The 26941-nt window shown below is 47.5% G+C and overlaps 2 protein-coding genes across 2 annotated transcripts; both read right to left on the reverse strand.

Annotated features, from left to right (window-relative positions):
- Positions 1-237: 237 nt before the first annotated feature.
- LOC103724362 (elicitor-responsive protein 3-like) lies at positions 238-2377 on the reverse strand. Its single transcript, XM_008815591.5, has 7 exons — positions 2207-2377; positions 2002-2106; positions 1804-1930; positions 1147-1218; positions 1017-1062; positions 622-886; positions 238-528 (listed from the first exon to the last, which is right to left on the reverse strand). Exons 1-7 carry the CDS (start codon positions 2250-2252, stop codon positions 494-496), a joined length of 696 nt encoding a protein of 231 aa, XP_008813813.2. The 5' UTR covers positions 2253-2377; the 3' UTR covers positions 238-493.
- Positions 2378-17662: 15285 nt separating this feature from the next.
- LOC103724363 (protein RER1A-like) lies at positions 17663-26151 on the reverse strand. Its single transcript, XM_008815592.6, has 3 exons — positions 25662-26151; positions 18045-18225; positions 17663-17963 (listed from the first exon to the last, which is right to left on the reverse strand). Exons 1-3 carry the CDS (start codon positions 26009-26011, stop codon positions 17895-17897), a joined length of 600 nt encoding a protein of 199 aa, XP_008813814.2. The 5' UTR covers positions 26012-26151; the 3' UTR covers positions 17663-17894.
- Between the last annotated feature and the right edge of the window lie 790 nt (positions 26152-26941).

Consider the following 26941-nt stretch of genomic DNA (forward strand, 5'->3'; position numbering starts at 1 on the left):
TTCCAATATGAGACTGGAGTTGAAAAGGGCGAAGAATGTGCTTGAACAAGTGTGACCATGTAGAGAAATCAAGAAATTGAAGCAACAGCTCTGTTAGTACAGCTAATGATCCTCGCATCAGATGCGATATTATTCGTGTAGGTCCAAGATGAGATTGGAGTTGAAAAGGCATAGAATGTGCTCGGATCAAAGCGACCATGTAAAGAAATCAAGAAATTGAAGCAAGAGGTCTGCTAGTTTGATAAATCCAATTTGCTAAACATCATACATTTCATTCTTGCAAAGGAAAAACATGGTATGCACAAAATCAGACGCAAATTTGCAGCAAGTAAACCATAACTCCGGCGGGATTTCAATTCAAAAGAATCTAGAGTGACCACACAAGTTTTATCAAATTAACAAAAAGAAGCAACAAATAACTACAACAAAACTAGGCCTCTATCGGTGCTATTTTTTTTCTCTTTTTCATGTTGCTACTTCAGTTTTCTTTCCATCAGTATGGTGGTGGATAATATCCCGGGTAAGGTCCTGCAAAAGAGTCTCTCACACACAGTCAATATCATGCTCATGCATCCTCATATAATGATACAAAGCAAGGTACATTGCTTGTTCGAAGCTTACCTGGTGGATAGTAAGGCTGTGTTGGTGGTGGAGGGGGATACTGCTGCACGTATGGCTGCGGCGGATACATGGCAGGCGGGCACGGCTGCTGTGGGTAAGCCGAAGCCTGATACAGAGAAGGATCAGGAGGAGGATACGAACCGTAAGCGCCAGCTCCGGGATAAGTCCCAGCCGGTGGGTACGAAGGAGCATAGGGAGGAACATGTGGTGCTGCAGGGATGTTGTAATGTGGGGCAGATGGAGTGCTGCTTTCTGCAGTCTTCTTCTACTTGTTGCAATGTCAGTAGAAGATCAGAGGTTATGTTAGATCTCTCTCTCTTTTTCTCTCTCTCTAGATGTCATTATAATCACAGGCATCAATCAAGAAAGGTAGCACGGAGATATCGTAAACTTACTGATGCATTCGGGAAATGCATTATGAGTTTCACTTCTCCAGCATACCTGGATATCGGTCATGGAGAAATTTCACTGATGAATCTTAGACTGAAGATAATCTGTTGAATGAATGAGCGAGGGTGCACGCACCTGGGACTTCGCGTCTGGATTGGCCAAGAAGAGTCGTCGTAGCCTTGAGAGAGGACTTTCTGCAACTGAACCCTGAACAGGAATCGAAATAGATCAGCGGCAACATAGATAGCGTTAAAAATGGCAATTTCCTCAAGGTGAACTTCGCGTGGGTGGTTGGTGCGGTGTCGGCTTTATCATCAGAGATCAGCAGACCAAACTAGTGGCAGCTGGGAGTCGGCGCATCTTCAACCAGACTGTCGACAGTACTGAGTTGAGAGCAGCATGGGAGGGAGTATACTATGCAAGACGGGTGCTGAGGGTCGACCGCCTTATCATTGAGGGAGATTCTACCACAGTAATCCAGAAGATCTAGGGGACCAGAGGTGCTGATAGGGGACTGCGACTGCTCCACGACATTCACCGTCTGCTAGGTAAATACATCTTCCATCGGGCCTCTCATGTCTACAGAAAAGGCAATAGTACAGTAGATTGGATGGTCTCCTATGCAGCTTATCATCCAGACGACTTCATCAGGATGGATTAGACTTCTGTCCCGTTTTCCTTGCAGCCTATTTTACTTTTTGACTTTTTGGGCACTGCTCAGTGTGAGCAGTCGATGTACCAAAAAACAACAACAACAAAAAAAAAAAAGAGCATGAATGCCGAAAGGCGGACCTGCCGCTGCCAATGAAGTCATCGGCGGTGAAGGTGTTGCTGTTCCAGACGATGATGCTGATCTCGCGGAGGCCTTCGATGAGGGGAATCCGGAACTTGTCTTGGAAGGTGGGGTTTCTGCCTCCATCTGGCCATTAATTTTCCATGATCAGCGGAGCCAAGAGATAAAAAGATAGGAACTTTGGAGATAATGGGTACCGGTGCAGGTGCGGGTGCGGAACTTGGAATTGGCGTACTCGAGGCAGACGTAGGGATCCTGCCGGGAGAAGAGCTCGGTGTCCCTCAACTTGCTGCACCCTACCACTGCGGGCGCCCACAAGTTCATTAGCAGTAGAAATTTGAGAATTCTACAGGCACAAAAGAAAAGGGAAAACTTTGGTCATTGTTTGGTTGAGTTGAGTACCTGTGATCTCGAGGATCTGGCCTTGGATCCCAGAGACGGTAGACATGGGAGAGTGGGAAGGAAGGCGTTCGACGGTAGAGCCGAGACAAACAAACAAAAGAGAAAAGGCTATATGACAAGGGAGGGACGGAGAGACTGCGGCGTGGAGTCGACCTAGCCGGAGTCGAGGATTTTATTAATCCAGCAGGATTTTATTTTTCTTTATAACGAAACTTCCGCAGGAATCGTTAGACGGCCGTGTCGGAAGTGAATAAATATAGCAAACTGAGAGGAGCGGGCTCATATTTTATTAATTATTTTTAAAATTTATTAGAATTTTTTAATAAAATTAGATTAAAAAATTTATAAATTGAGTTGCTAATCGAATTAGGCCTCCATGCATAAAATATCCAAATATAGCTTTGAATATGGCCGCCCGAATTCCATGAGAAGCACACAAAAAAAAAAAAAAATCAGCTGAAAATTTATGGCGCTGCATCATATTTGTTATTTATTGTCACAATAGTAACTGTTGCTGGAAATTGGACCCGGGGGCCGCCGCGAAGCCGGAGAAGGAGGAGCTCCGCCGCGGGGAGGGCGGATGGCGGTGCGCCGGCCGGCTGCGTCCTCCTGTGCCCTCTTGTGGGGTGTGAGAGAGCGGAGAGGAGAGTGCGTCCTGTCCCGTCCTGCAAAAAAGCCGGTGGCCGGGCTCCCCGGCGCCGGCCCTCCGATGCTTAAGTCAGAGGGGGCAAATATGTGGAGAGAGCAAGCCAGAGGGTGAAGAAGATGAAGAGGATATTGTGCTTAATTGTGTCTGTGCTGTTTTCTTGTGTTCCGGTCCCCCTCTTCCTTCCTCCCAGGCTCCCTTTTATAGAGGGATTTTATGTTGCCCGGGAGGTGACAGGGAGTTTGTCCTCTTTTGTAATAATTGGGCACGATTTGGCCCATTAATGGCGTAGTGGAATATGAGGCCGAATCAGACCGGAACCAGGGAGTTGTCACGGTCGATCGGACCTGTTGGAGTGGTTGAACCGCCGGCCGTGGTAGGCCCGGGGTCCATGGATGGTAAGTGCATTTATTACCGAGTGAACCGGCGGTCAGGGAGAGCCATACGCTTTGATGGTTCAGTGATCCGGAGATCGTCTTGAGCCGTGTTCATTAAATGACTGAGTGCATCGGAGACTTGAGGGGGTCTCATGCATTAATGGCAGGTCGTGCCAAATACCTGCGGAGATCTTATGCCTTGATGGCTTGGAGATAGCGGCAGGTTGCAGTGGAGTTGTCAGGTCCCTCAGGGGGTTAGGCAGGAGTTGAACATTTGGTCAAGGCAATCGGCTCGGCAGGGGTGCCGAGCCGAGCTGGTCGCCCAATGGGGCGCCCTGTGGCGGGGTCGCTTCTAATGCTCCTGGTCGGCGCCCTTTGGTCGAGCGCCTTCTAGTTGAGCGCCTTTATTTCGCGCTCTTTCCTCTCTGGTCAGCGCCTTCTAATCAAGCGCTTTTCTGGTCGGCGTCCTCTGGTCGGCTCTCTTGGGCCGAGCATCTTTTCGGATCGGCGCTCTCTAGCCGAGCACCCCTCTGGTTGGTGCTCTCTGGTCGGCACTCTTTGGCCGAGCGCCTTTCCGGTCGGCGCTTTTTGGCCGAGCGCCTCCGTGGCGGTATGACTTGGGGTTTTTCCCCCAACACTACCCTCCGACTTCCGAGTTCCAGTTGGCTACCAGCTGGAGCGCGGGAAGTAGCTTTAGTTGGGCCGTTACGAATTCCGAAAATCTTAATTTATTGCGCATTTTGAATTATCGGACGCTTCGAGATGCCTTTAATAGGCGGCGTCTCTTCTTTCCCGAAAAGCCTTATTATTGGGACACCTTTTGCGAGGCGTCCTCGCGCCATGGGCTCATGATGGGGCCGCACGATCCGATGGGGCGCTTCGGCGTTCGAAGCGTTAGCCCTAATTAAATGCATCGTACTGTCTTTTGGACCGACACGTGTGGTCATCTCAACGGGGTGCGGCTTTTCTTTTGCCGATCGGGGCCGTTGGGGAGGTTTATATAAACTCTCCCCTGGCCCTCCGTCCCCTTCCTATTGCCTTCTGCTTCTAGCTTTTCTTCCCCCAGCTTTTCACAGTCCGAAGTTCTTTTCTCCGGCGTCTTCCCCAGGTCGTCCTTTTTTCTTTCTTGATCCCTTTCTTCCCTTACAATGGGTTCTCTCCCCAGTGAGGTCGAGTCTACCATGAGCGTCCTGGAGGTCGAAATGACCGAAGAGTGGTTTTTCCCTCTTCACGGGTTCCGCTTAGAACCCGCCAGGCGTGGGGATCGGGTAACCGATCCTCCGGTAGGCCAGATTGGAGTGTACCTAGAGTCACTCTGGGCCGGTCTCCGATTTCCTCTTTACGGCTTCGTGAATGAGTTGCTGATGGTATGCCGGCTGGTTCCGGCGCAACTCGCTCCGAATGCCTGGAGGACAGTGATCGGTTTCCTGTCACTATGCTTACTGCACGGGATTCCGACCTCTGTCAACGTTTTCCGGCGGCTTTTTATTTTTAAGTCGAATCCGGGAGACGGTGAGTGGCTCTACATCGCCCTTCGGGCGGGTCGGCCACTTTTTCATGGTGCCCCCTCGTCCATTCATGACTGGAAGAAGAAATTCTTCTTCCTAGGTTCTGAACGGTCCTGGGGGTTTGACCCCAGGTGGGGGCCGGCCCAGCTCAGGTCCATCAACAAACACCCCACTTTCTCCACGTGAGCAGGGGATCCTTGACGCCATCCGCAGCCTCGGGGACGGCATCTTACTGAACGGCCTCATATGTGAGGACGCTTTGGTGAACGTGGGCTTGAGCTCGGCACGTCCCCATGGTAAGGATAGTTACAGTGTCTCTTTTTATTTCCTTACTGTTCTAATGTTCTAATCCTGTTCGCCTTTGCAGATATCGCAAAGATGGTGACTAAAAGCGAAGTCCTCTATGTTCGCTTCCAGAAGAGGGCAGCCGAGCTCTCGGGCGAGCCCGCCGAGCCGAGGAAGAAGCAGAAGGTCTCGGCGACCTCAGCGACCCCGGCGACAGCAGTGGCCGAGGCGGGTCCTTCTCGCCCTGCGCACTCCGAGGTGGGGCCTTCTCGCCCCGCGCACCCCGATGCTGGTCAGAGGGAGGGTGCGGATTCCAGGGGCTCGGGCTCCCGGGGAGCTTCGGTGGTGCTCCCATGCCCGGTGCCCTTGGCACAAATCCCTGGTCGGCAGGATGCTTCAGTTGCCGACCAGGGGAGGAGTTCCGCGGGTCCCGCGCTTACGCGCCCCGCCTCAATCGTGCGGCAGTCAGATCGGCCGCTTGTCCGACCCCAGCCCCCTAGCTCCGAGCCGGGGAGCAGTCACGGAGCCTCGGGGTCGGCTCCGCCTAGGCCAGCCGATGCTGGCCTTCCGGGCCCATCCGGCTCGGGGGAGCGAGTGCCTCTTGCACTCACCTGGTCGGTATTCGAGGGCGATTCAGCCCTCGAAAACCCTCGAGTGGCGCGCGAAGTATCTCGGGTCGCGCTGCTCCCGGCCGACCGGGCCATGATGCAGTCCATGAGTTACAATGCCTTCATGGACGCTACCCGCTGCAACGCCGTCCGGGTAAGTAAAAATTTCCATCTGTGTAATTTGTAAAAAGTTTACTCGCAGCGCCTTATGTTTTTCTTTTCGTCTCTTTTACAGCACTTGCACGAGACGGAAATGCTGATGCACATAGTCCAAGACTACCGGGAGCGGGCCCGGAGGTGCCAGCGCGGTTACGAGGAGGCCGAGGCGAGGTACCTGGCCGCCGAGGCGAGGTACCAGGCCTCCGAGGCCGAACGTCAGGTGCTCCAAGAGAGAATTGGAGCATCCGAGGAAAGAATTCGAGCTCTGACCGCCGAGCTCGATGAAGAGAAGGGCACGCACACACTAACAAGGTCCGAAGTGCGCGCCGCCGAGGCTCGTTTGGCCGCGGCCGAGCTGGCGTCGGCCTCCCGCGAGCAGGAGATAGGGAATGCCCGCCTCCGACACTTAGAGCTCGAGCGGGAAATAAAAACCCTCGAGCGGAAGGCCGCGTACCACGAGGCTCGGGAGCTCGAGGCTCGGGAGCAAGCCCAGAACGCGGTGAGGCTCTTCCGCGAGTCGGAGGAATTTCACGACCTCCTAGCAGAGGAGGGCGTGAACGGGCTAATTCAGGGCTTCCGGGACTTCCGCAACCAACTGCGGCGGCTTCTCCCGGATTTCGATGTAAACCTGCTCCAACCGGGAGCAGGGGTCGAGAGGCCGGAGGCGGAGGCAGAAACTCCGGGGGCCGACCAGGGAGGTCCAGCCGAGGCGACCGAAGCCGCCCCCGAAGCCGCCCCTGAGGCTACTCCCATTGCTGCCGAGGCTACTGAAGCCCCGACTGCTGAGCCTACCGCTCCCGATACTGCCGAAACCGAAGTGGTCGAGCTCGAGCCTTAGTGTAATTTTTGTTATTTTGTAAAGTCGGGATGGCCCCCCATACTTGTAAGGGCCGAACCCGAATTTTTGTACTCAGCCTACGGGCTTTTTGAAATGAATATACTTTTTTGGAAACTCGTCTGTTATAGTCCAAGTTTCTCTGCTCGGATCCATTTTAGGTTCCGAGGACATGGGCTCTAGGGCCTCAGCTTTACCCGCCACAGGGTTTGGTTTTAGGTTTGGCTAGCCGAGCTCCATTGCTCGGTCCTTCGACTAGTGGTATAGCGACGCTTATGCTTATACCAAGGGGATTCGGGCTCGGAGAATTTTTCCGAGCCTAGTCCAGAATTCGACCAAGCCCTGGGGCGGCCGCTAGGACAGATTTTTTTAGCGTAGTGAACTTCGAATCCGAGCCTCGGGTTGCCGGGGCGAACCGGATTCTTTTCCAACGAATGGGTCGAATGCTCGTCAGCTCGTGACGGGGATTCAACAGACTGTTTATACCAAGTTTGTTGGTATCGTGAGTGTTTCACGCCGAGGCGACTAAAACATTCTGCTCGGAGTCCACTCTTTGAGGACGTCGGCAGAGAAATCCAAAACAGATAAGATAATGTAGAAACATTAAGTAAATGGGTACCTTGTACCGTGTGCGTCCTTGCACCGAGGCGACTGAAGACGCTCCTCTGCTCGGGGTCCGTTCTTTGAGGACGTCAGCAGAGATCCAAGAATAGATAAGATAATGTGAAAACATTAAATAAATGGGTACCTTGTACCGTGTGCGTCCTTGCGCCGAGGCGACTGAAGACGCTCCTCTGCTCGGGGTCCGTTCTTTGAGGACGTCGGCAGAGATCCAAGAATAGATAAGATAATGTGAAAACATTAAATAAATGGGTACCTTGTACCGTGTGCGTCCTTGCGCCGAGGCGACTGAAGACGCTTCCTCTGCTCGGGGTCCACTCTTTAAGGACGTCGGCAGAGATCCAAGAATAGATAAGATAATGTGAAAACATTAAATAAATGGGTACCTTGTACCGTGTGCGTCCTTGCGCCGAGGCGACTGAAGACGCTTCCTCTGCTCGGGGTCCGCTCTTTGAGGACGTCGGCAGAGATCCAAGAATAGATAAGATAATGTGAAAACATTAAATAAATGGGTACCTTGTACCGTGTGCGTCCTTGCGCCGAGGCGACTGAAGACGCTCCTCTGCTCGGGGTCCGTTCTTTGAGGACGTCGGCAGAGATCCAAGAATAGATAAGATAATGTGAAAACATTAAATAAATGGGTACCTTGTACCGTGTGCGTCCTTGCGCCGAGGCGACTGAAGACGATCCTTTGCTCGGGGTCCGTTCTTTGAGGACGTCGGCAGAGATCCAAGAATAGATAAGATAATGTGAAAACATTAAATAAATGGGTACCTTATACCGTGTGCGTCCTTGCGCCGAGGCGACTGAAGACGCTTCCTCTGCTCGGGGTCCGCTCTTTAAGGACGTCGGCAGAGATCCAAGAATAGATAAGATAATGTGAAAATATTAAATAAATGGGTACCTTGTACCGTGTGCGTCCTTGCGCCGAGGCGACTGAAGACGCTCCTCTTGTACCGTGTGCGTCCTTGCGCCGAGGCGACTGAAGACGCTTCCTCTGCTCGGGGTCCGCTCTTGTACCGTATGCGTCCTTGCGCCGAGGCAACTGAAGATGCTTCCTCCGCTCGGGGTCCGCTCTTTAAGGACGTCGGCAGAGAAGTCCGGTGATGGAGAACGAGCCGAGCTTGTTGGTTGAAGCCGGTGGAGAACGAGCCGAGCTCGTTTTGGTCAGTGAAGACCGCATCCCAACATATCGGGGCATCCCGAAGAATCGGGGCATCTCGAAGAATCGGGGCATCTCGACGTCTCGAGGCATCCCGGCCGAGGTCGGGGTAGGAGAACGAGCCGAGCTCATTGGCCGATGGAGCACGAGCCGAGCTCGTCGGTGGAAGTCGATGGAGGACGAGCCGAGCTCGTCGGTCACTTAAGACCGTATCTCGACGTCTCGAGCCATCCCGACGGATCGGGGCATCCCGACGTCTCGGGGCATCCTGACCGTGGTCAGGGTAGGAGAACGAGCCGAGCTCGTTGGCCGATGGAGCACGAGCCGAGCTCGTCGGTGGAAGTCGATGGAGGACGAGCCGAGCTCGTCGGTCACTTAAGACCGTATCTCGACATCTCAAGCCATCCCGACGGATCGGGGCATCCCGTTGTGGCAGGGCATCCCAATATATTGGGGCATCCTGACGTATCAGGGTATCCCGACGGATCGGGGCATCCCGACGTCTCGGGGCATCCTGACCGTGGTCAGGGTAGGAGAACGAGCCGAGCTCGTTGGCCGATGGAGCACGAGCCGAGCTCGTCGGTGGAAGTCGATGGAGGACGAGCCGAGCTCGTCGGTCACTTAAGACCGTATCTCGACGTCTCGAGCCATCCCGACGGATCGGGGCATCCCGTTGTGACAGGGCATCCTGACCGTGGTCAGGGTAGGAGAACGAGCCGAGCTCGTTGGCCGATGGAGAGCACATCACGAACTCACGAACCGTCTTCAGGGAGTCCACGTGGGTACTCTATCATCCCGAGATATCGGGGCATCCCAACCGTGGTCAGGGGAGGAGAAATAAACCTGGGATCATGAGATAACGAGGAAAATCGGTGAGCTTGAAATGAGTATGCAGATCATAAGTTTATTATGAAATGAAATCCACAGAATGAAATTCAATAGTGGAATAATGAGGGACCCCTTGGGGTTCTACTGGTGGTACACGCGGAGGTTTTCAGAGCTCCAGCTCCGCGGAATGGGAGTCCCATCTAGAGACTCCAATTTGTAAGTTCCGGGTCGGCGGATGCGCGTGACTCGGTATGGTCCTTCCCAGTTTGGGGCCAGCTTCCCTTGCTCAGTTGGTCGGGAGGCCTCAGCTCTTCTGAGGACAAGGTCCCCTGGTCTGAAAGATTTGACTTTGACCCTGGCGTTGTAGTACTGAGCTGTCTTTTGCTGGTACCTCGCCATACGAACTCGGGCGGCCTTCCTCGTTTCCTCGACTAGGTCAAGGTTGTTTCTGAGCTATAAAGAGTTGGAGCTGGCGTCGTGATGCTCGACTCTTGGAGAAGGAATTCCAATCTCCAGTGGGATGACAGCCTCCGTCCCGTATGTCAGGTTGAAGGGAGTCTCGCCGGTGGGGACGCGGAACGTGGTCCGGTAAGCCCATAGGACATTGTATAGGTATTCGACCCATTGTCCTTTGGATTTGTCGAGCCTGGCTTTGAGACCCTGCAAAATAGTACGGTTTGTTATCTCGGTTTCTCCGTTCGTCTGAGGGTGCGCGACCGAGGTGAAGCGGTGGTCAATGCCAAGCTCGGAGCAGAATTCTCTGAAGTGAATGTTGTCAAACTGGCGACCGTTGTCAGAGATGAGGATGCGGGGAAGCCCGAATCTGCAGATTATGGACTTCCAAATGAAATCCCGCATCTTCTGCTCGGTGATCCGGGCGAGGGGCTCAGCTTCCACCCACTTTGTGAAATAGTCGATGGAGACGACCAGGAACTTCTTTTGCCCGGTGGCCAGTGGAAGTGGCCCTAGAATGTCAATTCCCCACTGGGCAAAAGGCCAAGGGGAACTGATTGAAGTCAAGGGAGCCGAAGGTCGGCGTTGAATATTGGCGTTCCTCTGGCACCGGTCACATCTTTGGACGAAGTTCATAGCGTCCTTCTGGAGTGTCGGCCAATAATATCCTTGGCGTAAAATTTTGTGGGCCAATGCTCGCCCTCCCAGATGATTTCCACAGATTCCTTCATGGACTTCGCGCATGGCGTAATCAGCCTCCGTTGGGCGGAGGCATCTGAGGAGGGGAGATGTGAAAGATCTCCGATAGAGCCTTCCCTCATATAGTATGTATCGGGTGGCGGAGCGCTTGATTCGGCGAGCCTCTCGTTCATCGGTGGGGAGGACTTCGTCTTGCAGGTAGCTGGTGAGTTCATCCATCCAGCTTGGCTCGAACTCAGTGCAGAGGGTCTGCTCAGGCTCGTCAGTACTGGGCTTTTGGAGATACTCCAGTACTACCGTTTTGGGAAGCTCGCTCATGCGAGAGGACGCCAGCTTTGATAGCTGGTCGGCCCTGAGATTCTCCGACCTGGTAACATGTTGAATGTGAAAAGAATCCAGGGTCGAGGTGAGATCCCGTACCTTCTGAGATACTTCTGCATGGTCGGGTCTCTGGCTTCAAAGTCGCCCATAATTTGGTTGACAACGAGCTGAGAATCACTGAAGGCCTTTAAGTCCTTCACTCCTAGCTCTTTGGTTAGCTTGAGCCCGGCGACAAGCGCTTCGTACTCCGCCATATTATTGAAAGCGGGAAACTCGAGGCGCAAGGCTTGCTCGGCGACCACCCCCTCCGGGCTGGTGAGGATAAGTCCCACTCCACTACCCCCCGAGTTTGAAGAGCCATCGACATGCAGAGTCCATGTCAAACTCGGGGTCGGCTCCGTTGGTGGCTCAGGCACGGGCTCGGCCTCGTCCGGTATGATGCACTCGACTATAAAGTCTGCGAGCGCTTGTGCTTTGATCGCCGGTCTGGATCGGTACTCGAGGTCGAATTTTTCGAGCTCGATGGCCCATTTAGTGATTCGGCCCGCACGGTCTAATCTCTGCAAGATCTGCTTGACCGGCTGATCGGTCAGTACGGCCACTGTGTGGGCTTAGAAGTAGGGTCGGAGCCTTCGAGCTGAGATGACCAGAGCATAGACAGTCTTCTCCAGCTTGGAGTATCGGGTCTCGGCGTCCCTCAAGACCCGGCTGGTGTAATATACTAGCTTTTGGAGTTTACCCTCCTCTCGGACCAAGACCGAGCTTACTGCTACAGGGGAGACAGCTAGATATAGATAGAGAAGCTCTCCCTGTTGAGGCTTTGTGAGCAGGGGAGGGGAAGCCAGTAGATGCTTGAGCTCCTCAAAAGATTGCTGGCACTCGTCCGACCACAAAAAGTTCTTCGGCTTCTTGAGGGCTGCAAAGAATGGAAGGCAGCGCTCGGCCGAGCGGGAGATGAATCTCCCGAGGGCTGCGACTCGGCCTGTGAGCCGTTGTACCTCCTTGACCGTCCTGGGAGGCGCCATCTCTTGGAGGGCTCGGATCTTCTCTGGATTGGCCTCAATTCCTCGTTGTGTAATGATGAAGCCGAGGAATTTGCCGGAGGTGACCCCGAATGCACATTTAGCTGGATTGAGCTTCATCTGGTACTTTCGGAGTGTGGAGAATGCTTCATTGAGGTCGGCTATGTGGTCTTGCGCCACCTTGCTTTTCACCAGCATGTCATCCACGTAGACCTCCATGTTTCGGCCTATTTGGTCTTTGAAGATTCGGCTGACCAGCCTTTGATAAGTTGCCCCGGCATTTTTCAAGCCGAATGGCATTACCTTGTAGCAGTAAGTTCCCCCGTCGGTGATGAAGGCTGTCTTTTCCTCATCTTATAGTGCCATGCGGATCTGGTTGTATCCGAAAAAGGCGTCCATGAATGCCAGCAGCTCGTGGCCCGAGGTGGAGTCCACGAGCTGGTCGATGCTGGGGAGTGGAAAGCTGTCCTTTGGGCAGGCTTTATTCAGGTCGGTGTAGTCTACGCACATACGCCACTTCCCGCTGGCTTTCTTGACGAGGACCACGTTGGCGAGCCATTCCGGGTAGGATATCTCCCGGATAAAGCCGGCTTCAAGGAGCTTGCCGACCTCCTCGGCTGCTGCTCGTTGTCGTTCAGGGGCGGCGCCTCGCTTCTTTTGTCGCACGGGCTTGTAGGTCGGCTTCACCTGAAGCCGGTGGACCGTGACCTCCGGATCTATCCCCGGCATGTCTGCAGGCGACCATGCGAAGACATCCATATTGTCCCGTAGGAAGTTGACGAGGCGACTCCTCTCGTGTTCGCCAAGGCCAGAGCCGACCTGCACGGTTAGCTCGGGAAAGTTCTCTCGTAAGGGAATTTGAATTAACAACTCACCAGGCTCTACCCGCTCTTTCTGGGGGTTGACCCATGCCTCCATAACTTCAGTTGAGGGCTGGTCAGTTGTTGGGGCAGGTACCTCGGCTGGTCGTCTTGCCTCGTGGGTCGCTAGGTAGCATCGCCTTGCCACCATTTGGTCCCCTCGAACTTCACCGATTCCCTGGCTGGTGGGGAATCGCATCAGCAGGTGGTGAGTCGAGACCACTGCTCGGAGGGCGTTGAGTCCTGGCCTTCCGAGGATGGCGTTGTAAACCGAGGGCAGGCGTATTACAAGGAAGCTCATACCCACGGTACTTTCACGAGGGGGGAGCCCGGCTGTGACCAGAAGGTCGATCTCGCCCTCTACTGGGACTGAATCCCCAGTGAATCCAACCAACGGAGCATTCATCCTCCGTAGTTGCTCTTTTGTCATCCCCATTTTACAATAAGCACCAAAATACAAAACATTCGTCGAGCTTCCATTATCAACCAGGATGCGTTTTACATCGAATTTATTTATGATCATGGAGATGACCACGGCATCATCATGGGGAGTTTCGACTTCCTCTAGATCATCATCTGAAAAGGAGATGGCTTCAGAGGCGCGCAGGCGCTTCGAGGAGATTCCTTCCCCTGAAGTTTCTCCAACCGAGGCCCCGCCTCGGATGGTGTTGATGACGCCGGCGATGGGCCTGTTGGCATTTGAACCTTCAGGCCGTGTGGCTCCTTCGGCTGGCTTCTTCTCTTCATGCCGGCCTTGCACAAACCGATCGAGCACCCCTCGGCGGATGAGTGCTTCGATCTCGTTTCGGAGCTGATAACAATCCTCAGTATCATGGCCGTGATCCCGGTGGAAACGGCAATACTTCCGGGAATCACGACGGATTCTGGTTTCTTGTTTCGGAGGTGGGAGCCGGATGTGATCCCGACCCTCGATCTCCATGAGGATTTCAGCCCGAGGAGCATTGAGGGGAGTGTATTTTTCATACCTCTCCTCGGGTGCATGGGCCCGCAGTTGGAACCTTGAGCGGAGTGGTGACCTCTGCTGTGGCGGTCCCCTCAGTCGGGGTGGACTCTTCGGGCGGGGCGGATTCTTAGCTTGTCGCGGAGACGGGCTTCTGGGCTGGCCGCGCTCCTTGCGGCGTCGCTTCTTGGGGTTCTGCTCGGTCCCGCCCCGCCTAACTGCCACGGCCTCTTCCGCCTTGGCGTACTTCCGCGCCCGAGCGAACATTTCGGTGAGGTCCGAGGGGAAACTCTTCTCGATTGAGAAGAGGAACCTGTAAGACCGGGATCCAGTCTTTAGCGCTGACATAGCGATTGACTGGTCAAGCTCCCGGACCTCCCATGTTGCGGTGGTAAACCGGTCCAAATACTCCCTGAAGGACTCTCCCTCCTTTTGCTTAATGTCTAGGAGGGAGTCGGACGTCCGTCGCTGGGGCTGGCTGGCGGCAAAGTTGCCGGCAAACTGTCTGCCGAGCTGCTCAAAGGAGGAGACAGTACTCGGCTTCAGCCCGGTAAACCACAGCCGGGCTGGTCCTCGGAGTGTCGCCGGAAAAGCCTTGCACATCATGGCCTCCGAGGCTCCTTGTAGGGCCATTAAGACCCGGTAGCTTTCCAGGTGGTCAAGGGGATCAGCCTTGTCGTTGTAGGGCTCCACCTGGGGCATCTTGAACCGTAGCGGAACCGGTTCATCTTCGATCTCCGGGGAGAAGGGAGACTTCGTAGTGAACTCGAAATCGCCGTCACGTCCTGATTTTCTCCCGTGGAGTGCCTGGATTTGGCGCTCCAGCTTCTCGACCTTCTTGTCGAGTTCGTCATTCTGGAAGATCGCTGCAGCGGTTCGTTCGAGCGCAGGTTGCCCTGGAACCGACTCAGCTTCTGAAGGCTGTGGCCAGCCTCCGTAGCCTCTGGCTGGGTGCTCTCTCCAGAGGGAGGCCTGGACTTGGGAGTCCTGACCTTGAAGGGAAAGTCCGCTTGTAGGGGGCTCCGGTTGAACTGGAGCCGGAGGAGGCGGTGCCGTTGGGATGCCCCTGGGCTGCAGGCTTTGGACAGCGGTAGCCAGGGCCTGCACCTGTTGCACCAGGGCATCAAACTGCTCCGGCCGAACTTGATGAACTGGCTCAGCCGGAGGTGGTGATTTTCGGACGGAATGCTCAGGGCTGGGTGGAGGACGTCGAGAGGCATTGGAAGCCCCTTTGCTTCTTAGCTTCATGGCAGCGAACTCGGGCCCTTTCTCTAGCGCCAACTGTTGCTGGAAATTGGACCCGGGGGCCGCCGCGAAGCCGGGGAAGGAGGAGCTCCGCTGCGGGGAGGGCGGACGGCGGTGCGCCGGCCGGCTGCGTCCTCCTGTGCCCTCCTGGGGGGTGTGAGAGAGCGGAGAGGAGAGTGCGTCCTGTCCTGTCCCGTCCTGCAAAAAAGCCGGTGGCCGGGCTCCCCGGCGCCGGCCCTCCGATGCTTAAGTCAGAGGGGGCAAATATGTGGAGAGAGCAAGCCAGAGGGTGAAGAAGATGAAGAGGATATTGTGCTTAATTGTGTCTGTGCTGTTTTCTTGTGTTCCGGTCCCCCTCTTCCTTCCTCCCAGGCTCCCTTTTATAGAGGGATTTTATGTTGCCCGGGAGGTGACAGGGAGTTTGTCCTCTTTTGTAATAATTGGGCACGATTTGGCCCATTAATGGCGTAGTGGAATATGAGGCCGAATCAGACCGGAACCAGGGAGTTGTCACGGTCGATCGGACCTGTTGGAGTGGTTGAACCGCCGGCCGTGGTAGGCCCGAGGTCCATGGATGGTAAGTGCATTTATTACCGAGTGAACCGGCGGTCAGGGAGAGCCATACGCTTTGATGGTTCAGTGATCCGGAGATCGTCTTGAGCCGTGTTCATTAAATGACTGAGTGCATCGGAGACTTGAGGGGGTCTCATGCATTAATGGCAGGTCGTGCCAAATACCTGCGGAGATCTTATGCCTTGATGGCTTGGAGATAGCGGCAGGTTGCAGTGGAGTTGTCAGGTCCCTCAGGGGGTTAGGCAGGAGTTGAACATTTGGTCAAGGCAATCGGCTCGGCAGGGGTGCCGAGCCGAGCTGGTCGCCCAATGGGGCGCCCTGTGGCGGGGTCGCTTCTAATGCTCCTGGTCGGCGCCCTTTGGTCGAGCGCCTTCTAGCCGAGCGCCTTTATTTCGCGCTCTTTCCTCTCTGGTCAGCGCCTTCTAATCGAGCGCTTTTCTGGTCGGCGTCCTCTGGTCGGCTCTCTTGGGCCGAGCATCTTTTCGGATCGGCGCTCTCTAGCCGAGCACCCCTCTGGTTGGTGCTCTCTGGTCGGCACTCTTTGGCCAAGCGCCTTTCCGGTCGGCGCTTTTTGGCCGAGCGCCTCCGTGGCGGTATGACTTGGGATTTTTCCCCCAACAGTAACTTTCAGAACATTAATGTTCTTTTTAGAAAAATATTTTTTTAAATAACTATATATAGGAAGAGAACTTTCATAAGAAAAATAATCTTTCCAAAAAAAGCTTTAGGTGCCATTTGGCATCATTTTCTTTTTCCTATTCTCAAAAATAAAAAGATAATAAAATTCTACTCTATGTAATTTTTATGGAGATATCGTTCCATTTGGCATCTTCAAAGAAACAATCGAACTATTAAATGTCTATGAAAACATTCTGATAGCCGTACCATGGCGATGGCAATTTTATGGATGCTGAAATTTCTTTTGGACTGGGGCCAAGCGGGAGATGGTGACAAATCTTCCGCCTTTGAGCCGGATTCTTGTCGCTTAGCTCTCCATGGTGGATGACGCCCCATCGATGCTTTCGGCAGAAATGAAGCGACGCCGTCGTTTGAGACCAGGCCTATACACGGTTGCTTCTCCGGGGAAGCCGATATTTTGATGGATACATGACCTCAGCAATGCAATCCGATTTCGTGCTTGCATACGCAATTGATTGATCATTTAATTTGATGAAAGGTTCTCATAAACTGATGCGAATATTTACCACCACTTGATTTCCTTATGTTGAAACTGGGAATTCATATGTTGGATGCGAATTTTTCCAAAGACAGGACTTCCTTAGCGTACAATATTTGGCACTGCTTGATCTTCAAATCGCAAGATTCATAGTTATTTTTGCAATAAACTAAAGGGATGGGAATGCGGGATTTTTTTTCTTTTTTTTTTTTTGGAGGAATACAAGTTCAATTAATTGAAAGCAGGAAAACCATAAGATGTTGCGTTCCGTTAGAAACGGTCTCCTCTCTTTATCCAATATTCCATTCCCTTGGTTTATGCTGATCATATATACAAAAATCCTGTACTTATATTGAGATGAGACCCAATTGCCCTTAACAGTCATCAAGGATCATAACTTTTATTTCTTGCGTTCTCTCTTTCGAGAAGGCGCGAGGGATTCAGTAGGGAATTGTCCATTCCCGAAGGAAAAAGAATATGTCATCTTCTTTTTGAAGGACATTTGCTCCAGAGACCAGCCGGATCCGCGAGGATAGAGTTGTCGTTTTATCTTTACCACAACTGTACCGACCGCGTATTGTCGCCTTGAAGGGTAAAGAGTAGGTAACAATTCAAACTCTAACAACTTCGAGTTCTCTCTCTCTTCGCGTTTCCAGGTAGGGGGTTTTCAGTTGGGTGGTAGGTTCTCGCTAGTCACCACATGAGCCTGTGTCCTCACCAGAACTACTGCCAAAACCAAAGGCTTAACCCAGACGCCCATCAAATTGCCTGCCAATACGTGCATGCACGCAAGCAGGCACCTCTCAGGCCTGCAGCCGCATGCAACTGGCATTACGTAGCTGATTAAAGCACTGCATCCTATGTGCCAAATACATACTGAAATGCAATACTCACAAGAAAGATGGGGTCGCTCATCGAATCCAGAAGTAGCATCTCCCATTGAACGTTAAGCCTTTTTTTGGAGCAGAGATCATAATTTTCCAACCTTTTCTTCTTCTTGCTCACTTTTGCAACCAACTTTAGAAATTTAAAAATGACCTCATGTGCAAGAAGCTGCAGTTTTTGCCAATAGAGCATTACCAATTGCAAAATGCACTGCCCACGCACGAATGCAACTTATCTTGTAACTGAATAATAATTAAAACGAGGAGGCAGAAAACCACCTGTTTCACCAAGCATTGCCCTTCTGCCAGGGTCAAATCATTTCATAAATTTAACATCAGGATTCCTTCTGGTCTGCCAAAGGGAGACCAGGGAAATACAATAGGAAGAAATAATGCATCTTTTACCCCTGGGAATGCATTGATAGATTAATTCATTATCGTCAGCATCTGAAGATAAAGATGCATCAAGTTGTTCCACTGCTGGGAACGCTTTCGTCCTCCTCCGAAGAAGCTGCTCTCTTCCCATTGTAACGCTGAAATGAGCAACCAATGGTCAAGAATAGCATATCAGCACGAAGTAGATAGCCATTCAACACGTATGAAGCTCAAGTTACCTGTTTTCCCGACGAGAAGGGAACATATTTGTATTTTATCATGTGAAGTATCTGCCGCTTCATTGTCACTGTGAATAGGACCAACCAGTAGAAGAGTAGAATAGGCCAAAACACAGGAACATCGAACATACTGAAGAATGTCAATATGAAAGCAATACAGAATGCTTTTGTAATGGAATACCTGCACATGGAGAGAAAAGAGGGATTGAATGCTTATTACCACATCTGCCAACCACCGAGTGGCATTAGGAGAAACTAGAATGCAGACTGCATAAACAAAACAGACATATCTTTTCCACTGGTTTTCTTGGAAAGACAGTATCTCCAATGATCATACAATCCCAACATTTCTGCAATTAGTATTGAACCTCAACTCCAAATGGCTTGCAAATGATTTTTTTTTTTTTAAGGATAAAAGTGAAAATGGATCTCTCCGTTTGGGGACAATTTAGTGTCTTCTATCAGATGCATAGTATATTTATAACAAATAACTTTTGTTTTTACAATGATGATTTAGACAGGATGACAAGAATAGGCAACATTCACTCCCAACAAGGAAACAAAATGCAAAATAAACAATTCTGCAACCAAACTTTACCAATGAACATATCTTTCTGGCCGCAAGTTTGCACCATAATCAGTATACTACTCCTTTAACAAATAAGAAACTTGTAATACAAACTGAGATAATGAATCTCTCTGAGTTACCGTTCACAATCTAGGCTGAACCATCTCTTCAGCCACCAAAAAAGTTTAGGGGAAAAAATAGAAGCACAAAAGTCGATAATCTCCTATAAAGAAACAAAATGTGAGTCCAAAATTGTGGTCTTCTTATTAATGTTCGCATTCTAAAGAAAAACCAAACTTTAACAATGAATATTTGTCTATCTTACAAAATATGATTCCAGAGTTTTATATCGGTCTTATTAATGTTTGTGTTCAATAGAAAAACGAAACTTTAACAATGAATACAAATCAATCTTTAATGTCAAACTATGATCGGTGCACTATTACTCATGCATATATGCATGCATACATGAGACTAATAATTTAATCGAATTTTGGTTGGTTAACTTTTCTTTCAAAGAAATCCATGAAAGCTGAATGGCATGCAGAAGACAATCTTTTCAAATGACCATATACTTGCACAACACCACACAAGTTCGGTGCTCTGGGACTGCCCTAATCCAACAGAATGCACAAGGTAGTGGCACAAGGTTCAAGCGTGTTGCTCACAAACTTTTTCATCTTGAGCATGAAATTTGTCCATTTATTATCAACTGAGAGCATTATGGATGCACCTAAACCATACTTGCTGTAAACCTCCTATTTTGGTAATGGATCTGATATCATGTAGCTCCAGGAATCCAGGAATTACTATCTCTATTAACAGTGGCTGACCATTGCTGAAAGAGTGTGTGCACACTGTGTCACCACAAATAACACAGTATGGTCCAGTAATACTGATTGGCATGTTTAGCATAATACTAGGTACACCACCATCTAATTCTGCCACAGGATCTAAGCCTTTATCTAATAAATCTTGCTATGACAAAGAAAGTCATACACACTCTAAGAAATAGAGAACTCCACTTAGGATCCTATAGCAACTTTCATAAGGTGAATCTTGAATTGCCTACTCAGTCCTTAGCCACTTAGGCAGCATCTGTATGCAGCGTGCTGCCCAGCAAGCACCTAAGCAACATGCAAGGGCTTGGACAACACAGGTGGGTCAAGTTTGGACAATCTTTAGAGATTAGGAGGCAAAACTTAGAAAATTAGGCAAACCAAATGGACAGATCGTAACCAATTCGATCTCTTTAATTGGTGCTCTAATAACTTACCTTAGTTACAACACACAAGTTAAAATAATTTATCATAAGTAATTTATTTATTATCAATTATTCCTCATTTGTAGAGTTGTTTGCTGCAAAAACATGGCTCATTGGAAATGTCTTTCAGATGATTAACCACATCGCATGACCTGCAGTTGAAATATGTTACCTTACTAGTTAAAATGTATGTTTCACTGATAGGTTATAAATATTTTCCTTCCGTGCATCTTTCACAACATTTTGTTAAAAGAACAAACTGAAGTCTGTATAGGATCCAAATCTGCAATCAAAGGCAAACGGCTCCTACATGACAACACCCAAGAAAAGTGATGTTGAGGCGTGATGCTGCATGTTCTGGGAGGAACTATGAATGGAAAATCCACGACTAGATACTTCTATGCTCAGTGCCTAGAAGATATCATTTCCCTAACTAATTTATATTGACTATTGTTAGAATCTTGTGATCCACAATTTAGACCGATGAACAGGACCAAATGGCTTTACATCACCCAGATTTGATCCTTGGATCAATGTCAAATTGGATCTTGCAATTTCCATCATAGATTGTACGACCTCATGGATTATAAGATCAAACCAGTATATATTTTATACATTCTAAACTTGGGAAGTCTATCCATTTACGATCCACTAAACTTCCTTGACTTTCACAATGACTAACCAACCAAGACATACATCTGGGAATTTGTGGTTTTAAACTTTCAAGAGTAGAGGAAATGATAGGAAGCTAGAAAGTCCCAGAAGTAAAATTTCATGTCCTTGCAAGTATCATAATGGGCGGTCATTTGAGTACCTATACAACAGAATTGCCTCATGACATCTAGGTGACCTTCGGTTGATCATCATATATACATAAACACAAATATACATATATATAATTATATATATATGTAAGTATCTATAATATATAGTCCACACGTGTGCATGGATGCATGCACACACACATATATATACAGACATACATATGAGTGGATGCATGTATTTCCTCGTAATTTCTTTTCATGAATGACAAGTGGATGCTAATGAGTGAATGGATTAGATCATCAAGAAATATCACTTGCATTAAAAAAAGTTAAACAACTTAAGCGTTAAGACTTAACAAGTTCCCCCAAAAGTTCATTTGAATCCTTGTACTCTTAATGTTTATGTATAAGTAGCACAAAATTTACAAACTAGAACATGGAAGAATTTCTAGCTGTTTATATTCAGCATGTAATGTCTTATGGAGTGTTCAATATTCTTATTGTAACAATATTACAATCTCGTAACATAAATGTAGTAGTTGAATATATGAGTTATGCAAATTTGTATTAAGCCCATGCCTAGTTGATAGTCGAGGCACCAAGGTGATATGGTAGGCACATCGCTTGGGGCCACCTAGGCTATTTGACAACCACGGAGACTATATTATATTTTCCAAATTCTGGCTTCCCTTTTCCCTACGATCTTTGATTTAAAAGGAAAATTGACTTGATGCAATTGGAGGGATGAAACATGTTTTCTTGGAAGACATAGTAATAAGATAACTCTTATATGTAAAGAAAAGAAAACATACAGCTAGAATGTTGTATAAGACTTAACTAGTGGATGACAAAAACAAAGTTCTATTCCTAAAGAAACAAGCAGAAGCAAAGGAAGCAATTTTATATATCATATCCTACGATCATGATAGTGATGGTGATGACACATTTATCATTTTAATTTGCTCTGCATGCCTATATCAGCAAACATTTTTCAACACACTGAGATATCCTATAATATCATGGATATAATTTTTTTGGACCTGCCATATGTTGACTATATGGATGTTGGAAAGAAGACTCCTTATGTCCCTATATGATGGCATCATTCTCTGTCCATCCAAGTTACAAGTTATTCAAGTTTCTTAATTTTCACTTTTAATTTCCATTTTTCAATGTTTAAAAGAAATTAGAAAGAATTTTAAGCTTCGCAATCTGATCCATGGTCCAATCTATAATGACGCTATAAACTTTAGCATGTGATCTCAATATTGACAATATTGCTTACATTTAGGAAATACCAACTAGTAAGCCCATATATGGCAAAGCCAATACCAATTAGGTGGGGCCATTTTGTACTTGGAAGTTCTGGATGCTGGATGCTCCCCCAACAACATGATTACTGAGTGACACTATACAAAGTAAAGTTGTCTTCATTCACCACAAAGCATAAATTTCTTCATGGCAAGAAAGTTGAGATATGAAGGTGAAATCATAAGGTGAGGGAAGCAAACACTAAATCAAATATGACTTCATTTCCAACAATTCCTACTCAAAACTGCACAAAAGTCCCTCCCTTACCCTTACCAATTTGAGCTGCTTGTGGGCTCATAGCCCTACTTTAAAAAAACAAAAAGTTACAATTAGCAATTGACAAACCAAAACCCTTTTTGGAACCAAACTTATATTTTGGTAATGGCATAAGAGGACAATACCTCTGACACAGTCACCTACAAATTTGCACATTGGGATACACTTAAACAATAAACTAGATAAGCAAAAGAAGAGGTCAAAACCATTGCCTCAATTGGAAATTCATGGAGATGGAGGCTTACCAACCACCATAACACAATTTTGTGATGATTGATTTTCAAGATGTGGGTTAAGAACATTGAATTTCTTCCGATTCACTAACATGTCGAAGGTGGCATCTTCATAACTTGATTAGATCGATGCCATTTAATGCGAGCTCTATATAAGGACTCATTGGTTTAGGGCAAAGGGTGATGCAAGTTAAAGAGAATGGGGTTTTGATATCCAGAAATATAGGATATGAGAGGCATCCCAATGCATGAAACTCCCGCCATTGCAAGATTTCGGGAGGGTTAATTGTACACAGCCCTCCCCTCATGTACAGAGAGGCTATTTCCGCATTTCAAATCCATGACACTCCTATCACAATGAAGCAACATTACTATTGCGCTAAGGCCTGCCATTAGAAGTTACAGGATATAGCAAATCTAGAATTGAAACTTCAGGGTAAAAAAATCAAGACTAAAGATTTGGGCTTCTAGATTTGTTTTATAGAATAGGTTTTAAGGAATTGAAAGAATTTCAGTTCTAGACAGACAGGTTTTCATGAATGTTGCATGAACTCTCATGCCTATCTAAAGGAATTGGAATCTTTTCACAAGTCACAAGGTCAAGGCTGGTCAACTTCTTGATAACCACTATAACTAAGAAAGATGAAGCGAATTTTAGAAGTGATATTCATGAAAAAACAAACGTGATGTCTGGTATTCTGGTTACATCAGCATGATCTCTAATCTAATAAAGAATCAAAGAAAGACGAGTAGATGAAAAATTGGAATTTTAATATCAAAGCTAGTGATAGCTTTGAGTTTAAATAAGTACACATTTACAAGTTTAATTAGCAATTTACTGCAGGGAAAGTGAAATGTTCTCAAATCAGACCTGTCACAGATCTGGGCAATACTGAAAGCAAGTGCTTCATGGTGGAGGAAGAAAAAAGAAGAATGAAGAAGAAGAACTGGAAAGAGAAAAAGTGAAAGAGGAAGAAAAAACATGGTAGCAGACCTTCCTACCGATTCTTCTGCTAAATAATTGCATCTACATTGCAGAGAGCCCCTTCTTTTATCATAGATCCAATCAGTGCTCAAATATAGAGATGATATCCAACTAGAACTAAAAAAAGAAATAAAATTAATTACATCTTAGTCCTGGGTAAACCACGTGGATTCTCTTGGAAGTATAGGAAGCAGACAAACAATTGTAAATCTCTAGGATAGTCGGCAGGCCATTCTATCTCCACTTCAAATCCCAAGACATGCTAGAAAGGCTTATTTGTCATTTTAACATACATGAATTAGCAATTACCTTCCAAGATCCTAACAGGCCTCCTATTTTAGTTTTCAACTTATCAAGTGACTTAGAATTCAATTTTCTATCAAGCATTGCCTTCTCCATGATCATCTGAATTTTTTCCAAAACTAAAGGTACCATAGATAGTTGCTTCCCAATTGCACAGGCTAATTTAAGTAGCATGGCCTCTAATTTCCAACCGACCTTTAAGTTTTCATGGTAGGCCTCTCTCTCGCTTAAAATTACCTTGATTAGCAACTATTATTGGGAATGAATGTCAAATTGAGGACCAGCCATAAAACATTATCAAAACTTAATAAATTATAATGCCTATTCCAAAGAGCTGACTCCATATAAATGGAATAAAAGCTAGTTTCTAAATTATAAACCGACATGCCAATTGTCTTTTTTAGGATCCATTCTTTTTTGTGAAACTTATGTCACACTTTCTTGCCCACAAAATGTCCTTTAAAATTTCTTTAAAGACTATCCTTGATCTGTTAAACATCATTCCCAAACCCAAACCCATCTTCCACTCCATAATATGTTTTGCATGCTCTTATTTGCACGTTTAGACATAATGAGAACCAAAATATATCAATCAGTTCTTTCCATCTTCCAGTCCATTATTAAACAAACTTTTTTATCACAAAGCATCTACCATGCTTATATGTGATCCTCCCAAGTGGTAGACTTGTTGTGCCATCAACATCATATCACTGTCCTGCTAATCTTTCTTTGAACCCTATCATCATCTCCCTTCATGATTCTTCACTCCAACTTCATAAAATCTGATGCATTCCCATAAATTTTCAGTTTGTGATCTTATTACAAGCCCTCATGTTAAATGCAATGCATCCAAGTATACCCTTGACTAGCTGTAGGCCTTCTCTATCGTTTAGATTGATAATCCATTTTGATTTTGTGCTTTCCTACTCTCTTTATTCAAAACTCCGCTTGCTGATTGTCGATTATTATTTACTGGATTCATGCTTTAAACATGATCAAGATCCACTAATATGTTCTAGTAAATGAATTTGATAAGAGTTTCATCTTTGCTGCTGGATTTCATACGTCTCCAGCTAAGTTATCAGATTGGGGCTGACATGTTACTGATCTTAAAGTTAAGATATTAGTATTAGAGGTTTTCTAGTTTAACATCAGGATTCTAAGAAACCCTAGGATTCCTTGAACAATCAAATGTTCTGTAATCATACCATCCCCCCTGTTTGGCATGGGACGGGACTAGGTTAGAGTTAGAAAGCTAAATAGGGCATACTGTAGACAAGAAATTGTATGTTTAGTTGGATTTTCTATGATAGTATAAGAGTTTTCAGAATACAACTTGTAATTCACATCAGGAGATTATCTAAATATTTTGTCATCTGCCATCAAATCTCCTTTTATGCTTCCCTCTTTGCATCTTATCTTCTTCTACGAAGAGGAAAAGAAAACGAAACTACAAAACGATGCTGGAAGAAAGAAAAGAAGATCACCGACAGCTAAGGAGTTTCCATCCTGGTTACAAAAGCTACACTAATTGTGTAGCTAGCAGCTCTGTGAAGTTCTTGCTTATCTATTTCAGCCTCTTCGTATGAGTTTTTTTTTCTTCAAGTCAACTCAAATAATTTGCAAAAGAGACACCCTTATTTTCTTTTTCTACTGCAATCTTTGGGTGTTCATTCCATTAAATAGCTCGACCTAGAAATTTCATCCACGCATCATCAAGATGATTCCCACATCAACATTCCATATCTTATATGCAAACATTCTCATTTCCCTAATTGGATTGAAGAGGATCAATAGAACATGGGTACTGCGAGCAATAGATCAGAAGAAATCAAATTCCAGATTAGCCCGATAAAGAGGGGACAGCGAGAGAGAGAAAAAAGATAGGAAAAAAAAAAAGTGAGAGAGCCCACCAGAACTTGAACTCGGGGAGGCGGCGGACGAAGGGGCGGAACTCGTCGGAGGAGCGGGTGGGGAGGGAGGGGCCGGAGCCGTCGACGAGCTCCTGGATCTCGGGGTCGACCTGCGGGGAGAGGAAGGCGATGAAGAGGTTGAGGACGTAGATGCCCAGGGCGTAGGAGACGATGTAGAAGCCCTGGACGAACCAGACGCGGAGGGCGTAAGCGGCGGCCACCGCCCCGAACCCCAGCCACCGCCGGAACACGTGCGGCGTCGCCTTGTCCAGCAAGTGCTGGTACCGCCGGGAAGCGGCCGCGGCCCACGCCGACAGCACCGGCACGCCGCCGCCGGAGGAAGAATCCATCGTCGTCTCAATCCGCCCTCTTTCGCCTTATCGGTTTCCTTGTTCGCCCCCGATTGCTATTCTTGTCCTAAACAAATAAGAGGGCTCGCACTATAAAACGGGGTCGGATTGGAAGCTAAGGGAGCATTTGGTTCGTGGCCGGAACGGAAATTGAAATAACCGTACCTTCTGATATTTCTGGTTCCATCGCAATCTGAATCGAAATAAAATTTAAATATTAGAAAAAATAGAGTAGACTTTGGAGGATTAGAATATTTCTATTTCTTTCTAAAATCACAATAGAAAATAGGCTCCCCCAACCAAACATTCCATTCGGAAGTCCAACTCTCCAATCAAACATAATCTAAATTGGTAGCCAAAAAAAACTTTGGAGACGGATGGAAGCTTGTGATTCGTAAAAACTAGTCAACAAGGTCGGTACCTTTTATTTAGTATTTTGAAAATTTAAAAATTATTTTTTAACAATTATAGTAAATTTAGAATTATTATAACACTGGCATGTAACATGCTTTTCTCTTTTTTTTCTTCTTTGACTATTCTTAAAATATAATATAATAATTAATAAATTATAATAAATAGAAAAATTTAATGACCAAATTGTTGCTGTATATTAAGTAATGAATTTTAATAGTAGTCGAATACAAAACTCGTCATTAATATCAGTATCATTAGTACTAACATTCACATAACTAATGTAGAAGTTTGCACAGTAACCCTAATACATTAACTTTCATTAGTATTATTAATACCAACATCTATATGACAATTAGAGAGCTCTACATGATAGCCTCTATGCATAAATTTCATCATTAATGCCCGTCCTCTGCCAGGATACCTTTTTTTTTACATCATCCAACTATTTTTGCAATGTAATATATAACAAATTATAATAAATAAAAGACTTTATTAAATAAATTTTTATTATGTATT

This window comes from Phoenix dactylifera, chromosome 2 (genome assembly GCF_051530095.1).
Source record: "Phoenix dactylifera cultivar Ajwa chromosome 2, Ajwa_hap1_PhDact_Kaust_v1.1, whole genome shotgun sequence".
NCBI classification, from domain to species: Eukaryota; Viridiplantae; Streptophyta; class Magnoliopsida; order Arecales; family Arecaceae; genus Phoenix; species Phoenix dactylifera.